This window comes from Drosophila subobscura, chromosome U (genome assembly GCF_008121235.1).
Source record: "Drosophila subobscura isolate 14011-0131.10 chromosome U, UCBerk_Dsub_1.0, whole genome shotgun sequence".
Classification (NCBI taxonomy): domain Eukaryota; kingdom Metazoa; phylum Arthropoda; class Insecta; order Diptera; family Drosophilidae; genus Drosophila; species Drosophila subobscura.
The window spans coordinates 10779654-10789784 of NC_048534.1; the positions used below are offsets into that span (position 1 = coordinate 10779654).

Consider the following 10131-nt stretch of genomic DNA (forward strand, 5'->3'; position numbering starts at 1 on the left):
AACGGAAAAGGGGTAGAACTTTGTAGAGAAGTATTTGCTGCAGGAATAGAATCTACCTTAACTCATAGCCAAGGATTTGACAAAAGTATTATAAATATTTGTTTGGGCAATGGCCAAATATAATTCATTGAAACACAAGAAATTGCCTGAGAGATTTCATGTAAGAGATTTGGCCAGAACTTAATTGCAATCGGGTGTAGATCTAAGAGTAAATGTCTGCCATAATTAACATTCTTTCTGCAAATAACTTCCTTTTGCTGCACGTCGCTGCAGCTAAGCCACGTCGTCGGCAGGCATTTAACATAAGAAACTCAAACCGCAAGTTGCATGTTGCCAACACACACATACATACACCCACACTCTCGCTCTAATGATGATCCCCAAAGTCAACTTGCTAAAGTAACAAGAGCTGCATCACACACACACGCTCACAGAGCGGTCTCATAAGCACACAGTGGTATTAACGCCATAATTCGTAAGTTACAACACACACAGAAGCGGACACAGCGGAGAGGAGAGCGGAGAGCGGAGGGGCATTGGCAGCGTGTGTGCACAGACGCCACAAAAAGGATTAAGTTATATTTAAGTTGAAAGCGCTGCATTTTGAGTTTGCCTTCTTTGGCACTGGCAGCAGCCTCAGCGGGAGCCCAGCGGGGTCCAAGAAATTTACACATGGAATCTGGAGTGGCCATGCAAATTCCAACTGCCAAAGCCTGAGCCAAAAGTGAAAAAAAATATGAAGGCCAACTTATCATTGCGACTGGGTAAGACCCAGCTGAGCGGAGGTATTTTATCGAAAAAGTAGCCTTCAACATTAGTTTTTTAATAGGCAGAGCATATTTTATGTGGGGGTTTGTGATTAAATAAGTGATTAAATATGGTATAACGGTACAAGAATTCGATTTCTGCGTCGTTCGTCGTCTAGTTCTCGCACACAACACAACGTTTAACGGCGCTCTCTCGCCGATCGGTTGTCCGCTCTCTCTATCGCGCTCAATTCGCTCTGCTTCGTTTTCTCTTTGCGTTCTCAATTCGCACTGCTTCGTTTTCTCTTTGCGTTTGCTCTCGCGTTCGGAATTCGCCGTGACGCGAATTCGCCCTTGCTCGTTTTGGTGTTTTGTCTAGGGATCGCAATTGACAAAACCCAGCCCACATATATTTTACAGCTCTTTAGTTGATTCAAAACTTATTCTTGTACCTGTTCCGCTTAAAAAAAACCTCGAGCCTCTCGAGCAAGCAATAAATGCAATCTATGGCTGAAGTTTATGCAATTCCATGTCCCGACCACTGCTCCATCATTTGCAGAGCTTTACTTGTGTTTGCATAAAGCTGCAATAATTTTTAACACACATTTATAGCTGGCAGAAGTCACAGGTCAAGTGTTAATTTTTGTTCTCTTATTTTATTTTCCTTTGTTTCGGTGCATTTTATTTTTAATGCTGCCCGTAGACTGCTGGTGGTGAGCGCGCGCACATTTATGTGCAAACTTTTGCTTAAAAGTTTAATTTTAAAAATGCATTTCCACGACAGAAAACAAAGAGCAGAAAAGAGGGGACAGCAGCAAAAAGAATAAAAATACATATATCTGATAAATTGACTTTCTTTGCTGCTAGTTTTGCCAGCAAGCAATTCAATTCGTTTTCCAACCGTCTTCAGCAGACTGGATTTAATTGCGAGACAGTGGCACGGCATTTAATTGTTCTGTTGTTAGGCAAAGATATAGAAATAAAGTCTGCAACCAGAAGAATGTCTGATTCGATCTCAAGGTGCAGCTGCCAATTTTCCAGCTGTCATATAAAATTCAAGCTGCCGCCGCATCATGGCCCACGCTTTTTAACACTTTGCCGAAATATGGTTTACGACCCAACCGTGTCTAATAAAACTGATGTGTCTGGGAGCCATAAAGCCCACAGTCAGAGCCAGGATACAGTTCCAGATTAATCTTAAGGAGAGGAGAGAGAGGAGAGAGCAGAGAGGAGCGAGAAAAGAGGCAGCCAACTTGTTGAAGTGTTTATTGTCTAGAATCCCGCGGCGTCGGCATCCGAATACATAAAACATTTCCCTTATTTTTCGTGTATAAAACATACTCAGACGTGGGCTGAAAGGCGTGGTCTTATCTAAACAAACAAAAAGTTGCAGGGTGGTGGGATATTTTGGGCGGAAAAGGACTCCTTCCAGTTATTAGATATTTTCTCCATAGATACGCAGGAATCAAAGCAATTCCTTTCAACACCGTAAATATTTCACAAGCTATTTTACATTTTATTTCAGCAATGGAAAAGACCAAAGCAACGAGGAAATCTTTGGGTCGCGCCTCGCGCGCTTCGAAGAAGAAATCTTCCTCGTCCACAATGAGCAACAAAAGCTCCACCGTGGACGCCTTGGTGCAGCCAAAGCCGAAGCCGAAGCCGAAGCCACCGCGGGTCTTCCTCTATATCCAGCTGAACGAAATTAGCATGCTGCCAGAGTCGCGGCATCCGCTGGAACTGCACTTGTACCATGCCAAGAATACGCTGCAGAAGATGCAGGAGCGCTACACAACGGAGACGATTATCCACCAGCACGAGTTCGACCTGCAGAAGCCCGTCTTTGCCATGGGTGTGATGCAGGACGACATCGAGGATATGAATGCGTTTAGCGATAATCCCTTGGTGATCACACTTTACCGACGGGTGCCCAGGCTTCCGAAGAGCGCGGCGCAGCAGCTGTCGAAGCCAACCGATGCCTCGACTGGGACACCACAGCCAGACTTGATTGGGGATTCCATAGACACGACATTAGCCGAAGCCGAGGTCAGTCCGGCTACTCAAAACCACCCAGAGGGTCCACCTGGCGAGTTAATGTTGGATGAGGGTGACGGTGAGGAGGGAGGCTTTGCGGAGGAGCATTTAGAGCTGCTCTCCCGCGGTCACTGCGATCTGTTGCAGCTGTTCCAGCGGCGCCGCTTCATCAGCGACATCAGCGTCTATCTGTATCCGGAGCTGCAAGGCGCACCCGACGGCAAGCTGACCACCTGCACCATCTGGCACATGTACTCCATTCTGCCCATCCTCAAGGACTTCAATTTCACCAATCTGGCATTCGTGACACTCGAGTCCATCTACAATGTGCCTGAGCAGCTGCACGACAAGGCCTCCGAGCTGGGTCTCAGCATATCCTTCCGCTCCCGAGAGCCCAACGATCAGGCTGTGCACCAGTTGGTGCCCTTCTGCAGCTTCTACGGCTTTGGGTCGGAGGTCATCAGCGAACAGAACACGAGCATTGTGTGGGAGAACATCAAGCGGGATATCAATCCCTTCCAAAACTTCAGCTTCAATCAAATGGACACCAATATCCGCGTAAAGCTGCCGCGCGTGTTCCGCCTGGTGCTGTGGGAGAAGGATGTCGACTTTAGGAGCAACGCCATCGATATTTTCTCTGACCTGGCGCTCATCAACAACTCCATGCACCGCTATGTGCTCAACGAAGAGATGCGCCACCTCCTTGAGGCTGCTGTTGTCCACAATAGCTACGAATTGCTGCTGCAACTGTACCAGGAGACGCCGTCCAATGTCCTGTACGAGGGTGTGATTAATCCAAGCATCTTTGGTTATCCAAATGGTAAGTATTTAAGGTTTTAGTTGAGCAGACTTACAGCTGAATTTCCTTTACTTCTTCCAGTCAATTACTGCCGCTTTGCCAGTACTCTGCAGCCCTTTTCGAGTGGCTCTAAAATGCAATCAGCACTGCGGAGCAGCCTTGATGTGGGTCCCATGTTTGCCACTGTCAAGATCTGCTTCTTTCAGTCGATTGCCCAACGCAATGAGAACCTGGACAAGTACAACGAGAACCTGCTCAAGAGAGCCAAGCTGCTGCGCTGCTTCGACAACACGTTCCTCAACGAGCCCGAGGACGATGCGAATCTGATACTGGAACTTTATCGCGCCTTTGACGATCTCATAGCGGACATGATTGCGTTCATTGTGAAGCGCAACTTGAAGAACATTGCGCAGGGGCAGGACTACTTCTGCTGTCAGCTGGCGAATCTCAGCAATCTGATGCTCAAAATTTGCGGCTGTGACTTCAACATTCGCATGCCAACCAAGACGAACATTGAGTTCAGGGTGGGTTCCAGACTTGAGCAGGAATTTCAATGATTATGTATCCCCTTTAGGCGATGCTGACCCACATGTACAAGGAGCTAATGGAGCGCATCGAGAAGATTTTGACCGCCTGCAGTTGGGAGAGTGTCTGCAATTGTGTGGTCAACTTTGAGTACGAGCAGCTGCACATGATGCACCTCATGGAGGAGCTGCGTCTCATGTGCCTCATCGGGGAGCACTGCCTGGGCGCGCAGATCTTCGAAGACCTCAGGGACAACAACTCCCATCCGCTGCTCTTCAATTTCTACAACTTTCTGAACAACCTGGAGAACTCCAAGTTCAAGCAGGCCTCGAGATATTTTAAAAACCCCACAGGCGGTGGCTGGGTTGGCGAATACTTTCCGTGAGTCAAAACCAACATAAAAAGTGGAGTTAATCCTGAGAGAAGTATCTGCCCCACCAGTTCCCTGGGCAAGCTGTACATTGACTATATGTTGGAGCTGAAATCGGAGGACGAGGAGGTCTCTGCCCAGGCATATGCCAATATGATCGAGAGTCTGCGGGTATTTGTGAGCAAGAACAGCCTGGACCTGGACGCCTATGTTCTGCTCTACTGCCACTACAAGAGGAACGACTATTTGCCGGGCATGGAGTTTACCCGCTTGAGGTTCGAGAATCTCTATTCGGTGCCGCGCAAGAATCTCGCTGGCACCCCGGTCTCACTCTTCGAGCTCTTCCTGCCCGAGGACTTTGAGCTGAGCACCATGAGTACCATGATGAACCTGAACTTCTATCCGGTCTTCACGACGTTTGCTCGAATGGGTGCCTATGGCTTTGCCGAGGTTGTCTTCAGCGACATCCAGCACTGTTTCACCGCAATTGAAGTTTATTTAGTGACGACAACGCTGAAGATTCTTCAGGGGAAAATAGACAACGACTTCAGTGTGCTCTCCTTTCCCACAAATGAAACTGAAACTGGAAAGTTGATGGTGAGATTTGCAGGAGATATTTTGTCACGAAATTCGCATTAACAAACCCATTCCCAGCGCTTTTATCAGGCCCACATCAATGGCAATGCGGAGTACTCTCGTGGACGCTTCGACGAGGCCATGCTCTACTTTAAGGAGCTGCTAACCATGGATGGAGAAGAGGAGCATGAACACTTTAAGGTCAGCTTCATGCGGCTGGCCCACCTGGCCTTCGATCGAGGGGAATATGAGCTGGCCCAGCAGGCCTACGACATGTGTCCGCCCCACTGCAAAAAGATGAACTTCCTCCTCAATTATGGCCAGGGTTTGACCCTCTACTATGTAAGATATGAACAGGCTGTAAAGTGCAATAAGTTCTTTGACTCTAGAGTATTTTATAGCTGAATCGGCTGGAGGATGCCATTGAGTATCTGGCTCGCTGCACCGAGGTGCAAGTTTTTGTGCCCGATGTCTGGGGCTATCTGGCCATCATTAATTTGCGTTTGGGTCGCAACAAGAGTGCGCTGGACTGTTGGAAAATGGCCAAAATGGTAGGTCTCTGATGTCACATAAACATTGAAAATATTAATCAATATTCTGTTAGTACCCGGAGCTGTTCCTCCACGATCGCATCTATGAGGAGCTGGACAAGATAAAATATTCGGACGTGCATCTGTTGGTCGACGATGATGGCAATCCCGCCGAGCCGATGGAGGAAAGGGACTTTAATGTTCTGTAAAGACACCTCCAAAGACGCTAAATACACAATCTGAAGCCGGGCTAACATATTTTCCAAGACGTCAGAGCGGTCCTAAGCAAACAGAGAGAATCTGTCACGCCTTTCATCAAGATTTAGCCACATTTGTCACTCATATAGACAGAGGCCTGCATTAGTATAAATTAACTTTATGCATATGCATATATGAAAGGCTAACAAGGTATTTGGAGCCCCGCTCCGCTGTCCCCCGCTCTGTGGCGGATGGGCGGGCAGTTCGCTTGTCAAAATTGTGGCCGCAGAGCCGCAGCGGCGGCTGCCATGTGAATATGCTAACAACAACAATGCATTTTTGGCCAAGGGCAAACCCAGCCACAGCAACAGCAATACCAACAGAAACAAAAACAAAAACAGAAACAAGTGAGATACGTAGTTAAACCCTTTTGGCCAACACTCGACCCATGACAGGTGTTTGCTTTTGAGTTTCGCGCCAGAGTCTAGAGAATTTTGCAGCTAGTTTGTTGTGCAAATAATATAACTCTGATTGGAACACGTTTAATACGTGAGTTTAGCCATCGATTGATGCTTTGTGTTCTATGTTTTACCTTTGTCGAAAGAGCATCGTTCTGTCGTTATTTGTGCGCTTTTTGTCCCCTGTTGTTGTTTACCTCGCAGCGAGTGCTCCAAAATCCGCTTTGACAGCTCGCCTGTCAGCTGAACTCAAGCCTTCCCCCAGGTCCGAGGCACACACTCGTGTGTGTGTTTGCTGTGCCGTGTAGGTGTGGCCGTGGAGTGCTGTACACTTTTTTGCTTGTCTTGTTGGGGAGCCTCAACTACATATGCTAATGACGAGGCTGCCTGTCCAACCGTCCGTACCTGAGACTGGGAGACTGGGCGACTGGGCGACTGGTAGCCTGTTGGCCAGCCACTCAGCTGGGGCTTTTGAGCTAGTTTAAGGCCAACTCTCGGCTGCTGAGCACACATTGGCTTCATCAAAATGAAATTTGTGAGCAAACAGCCACAGAGCCGAGCCGGGGCACTCATAAGGTGAATGAAGTAGGCAAAAGGCATGGCTGGGACACATGCTGGTAATGTTTTAAGACGGCCTTAAAGTGCGTTCGAGCTGGGGCACCATGGAAATCAGGGCAAGGGAAGGGCCAGGCTGTTGTCGCCTCTGATGCAACAAAATCAATTAGACACATGCATTTACATACACTCCGATTGGGGAGGCTCTCCCCTGCCTCCTACACACAGCAATTGCAATTTAATGTGCTGCCTCTGCTGTGCTAATGATAATGTTGTTATGTGCCTATTATGCTCGTTGTTTGTGGGCTCTGTTTTGTTGTCTGTGGGGGGCTCTGGTCTGGTCGGGGCTCGGCTCGGCCCAGAGCACATGTCATTACCATTTGCACTATGGCAAAGCTGGTCGGTGTCTGACAGCACTCAAAGTGATGCAGTCTCTGGCGCACAAATGAATTTAAAGCCCAACCGAAACAAGACCAAAACTGATGAACAAAACCAGCAGCAGCAGCAGCAGCGGCAGCAGCGGCAGAGCCTGGCTTCTCTACTGAATTTTATATGCCACGTTATGGCCACATTCCCGGGCAAGGCCGAATGCCATGGATCAGCCTTGGCACTAACCTGAAGTTATTTCTAATCAAATGATGCCATGGACAGGCTAATATGCAAATACCTTGTGCCCTGTAAGCTGCTCAGATGCAAAGCAGCTCAAACCTAATACCGAAATAGCTTAAGCCCGCACCCACATTACCGCACAGAGCTTCAGAGCCAGCGAATAGTGCGCCATGTGGAAAAAGTTGTGGATAAAAAAACTACAACATCTGCCGTATGCCGGTCTCAAAAGCATGCAGGAGATTTTCCCTGGAATTAAGTTGGCAAAGAGCTAACGTGAAATTTACACCAAAATGAATTCTGAATAGGCATCCAGAAGGGGGGGGAGGCGGCATGTGTGTGACATGAAAATTTCATTTGAAATTGAATATGAAAAAAGCTGGGGCCCGTGCGAGTCGCTGCGACAGCTGCTGCAATTGACAATTATTATTATTGTCAGTGCGAATGAAAAGCCGCCATGGGGCCAGTGGCAACCCGGCCCCATGACGTGGTGGCATGCGGAGAGGAGTTTGGTATTCATATGACACCCATGTAGCTCATAACCAAGAGCCGAAAATGCCTCGACATCCGTCGCCTTCAATAAAATTCAATGGCCGCATTAAAATCATTTAAATTCTATTGTTTTGTTGGGGTTTGTGTACCCTCTCAAAGGGTTGTTAGGGCAATGCAAATGCAGAGAAGTGAAAGAATATTTAGTCATTCCCATAACCACAAAGATCCGTTCTTTATACCTTAAGTGATTCATCGATGTTTGAAGGTATTTAAAGCTGCGACTTTTGTGCGTTTCTCTGTTTGATTTTTGCTTTTTACTTTGCTTTTCGGATTTGCATTTATTTTCTTTACGACTGTCAACCGCACACTTCGCGGGCGCCACTCACCCTTTACGCGATGCGCAGCCAAAGAGAACCGCAAAAAGAGAACGCCCAAAGAGAGTGCACACACAAAGAGCGAGGGAGAGCGAGAGAGAGACACGCTCGGGGGGGCGACAAATGCCGCATAAGCTGTTTTCGTTTGCGGATTTGGGCGATATCAGCAAATGCATATTTAATGGCCTCCCGATCAAGTTGATACGCCCCGCCTTGAACAATTCCCGTCGGCGATTAATGCAGCTTGAATGGCAGGCGGTGCTTTAATTTTTGGGTAATGTTTATTGAATGTGATTTAAATAATCTCTGGGATGAAAATAACTAATGCAACTAACTGAAGTGTTTCCCTGCTTGCATAAATCCACAGAAATATATCGGATGTGCCAGCTCCAACTAAATTCTTTGCAAACTTTGGACTGGTATCTGTTGAGGAAAATGTTCTCCCGTGTTCTTCAACTGCTGATAAACTTTGGTGGCATCTTCAGAAATACTTGCGGAATATATTCGTTCCTGTCACTTCAAAATCATAACTGCCAAAAGTGCTGCGTGCCCCTCCAGCTCCCCTCCGTTCGTTAACACACACCTGTGACCCAGGTGGCCCCGACATGTTCCAGTGTTTGCAAATTCTCAGCTTCAGAAGCGCGAGAAACAGACGCGTTGGGAGCGCACGGCACGCAGATGGAGATGCCTGGATGATGCCTGGATGGGGGGGAAAGGGTTCTTGGTTTCTGCCAAGGATCTGTCTTGTTTGCATAATGCCAGGCAGTCAACACCCCAACCCCACACACCGTTCGAAGAAGAAAAGAAACGTCACGAGCGGTAGCGGTTTTTATTTCACAATTTCATACGTTGTCCTCCGAAAAAGCAAGTATTTTCTGCTGACAGCAGCTCGAAATCGTTTTGAGGAGGAGAAGCTACGGAAAAGGATTTCGGCTTTTGTCGCGTTGATTTGTTTGTTGATTTGCGTAAGTGTCGCCCGGGTGTGCCCTGTCGAGCTGAGAGACGGAAGTAAATCCCTTTCAAAGGCGATGTGGATGAACTTTATGGGCAAGTTTGTCATTTGTCGTTTGTCGTTTGTCGCATTTATAAATTATTTAAAGTGGCATCACGCCAGTGTACGCGATTGGCTCAGTGTGTGTGTGTGCATTGACCTCATGACCTCAAAAGCATTGCCACAGAGATGAGCGCTGGCCGGCAGCACCAACTGACATGGCAGCACCATAAACAGTGGCTAAACAAGGTGCTTAAATTATGCCACAAGATCCGAGAGCGGGCTGTAAATAACAAGCTGCCCCCACACCACGTCCCTCCACCGCGTCCCTCTCCGTGCATTCATATTTATGGCTGTCCATCTGTGTGGCCCAACCCTTGGCACCCATCCCACAGCTGCTGCTCTGTTGACAAGGCCATGCGTCGCCTGCCACACAGAACCGTAGCCACTGCCCCAATGGCCCACTGCTCTCTGTGTCTGTGTGTCCCTTCTGGTTGTTGCTGCTGGCTTGTTGCTAGTTGTTGGTCTCATGCCTGGCTGACTTTGGTTTTGAGAAATCAACGCGTAAATGTACATACATATGGGATGTGTGTGCTTGTGGGTCGCCATATTTGTTGGCGTGCTTGTGGTTGCTCAGCGCTACTCAGCTGCCTTCTGTTTGCCCACACATATATGAATATCAGCGGGCAGCGTTTAACTTTTGATGTACAGCGACACTCTCTCAGCTATTTATGAGTGGAAACCATAGAGAAGTCCGCTCTGCAAAGCTCAGAAGTATCTGCAAGATCTTAACATCTTTAGACTCTTCCCAGCTTGCCCCCTGCCTGCCTTCAGCATCACCGATAAATCCTCTCCGCCATCAACTTTCGACTTGAGC

General features: G+C 47.8%; 1 protein-coding gene across 1 annotated transcript; it reads left to right on the forward strand.

Annotated features, from left to right (window-relative positions):
• Nucleotides 1-2258: 2258 nt before the first annotated feature.
• Nucleotides 2259-5837, forward strand: LOC117901435. Its single transcript, XM_034812178.1, has 7 exons — nt 2259-3600; nt 3661-4103; nt 4154-4485; nt 4546-5071; nt 5129-5392; nt 5452-5601; nt 5655-5837. The coding sequence occupies exons 1-7, from the start codon at nt 2274-2276 to the stop codon at nt 5787-5789; spliced, it is 3177 nt and encodes a 1058-aa protein (XP_034668069.1). The 5' UTR covers nt 2259-2273; the 3' UTR covers nt 5790-5837.
• Nucleotides 5838-10131: the final 4294 nt, after the last annotated feature.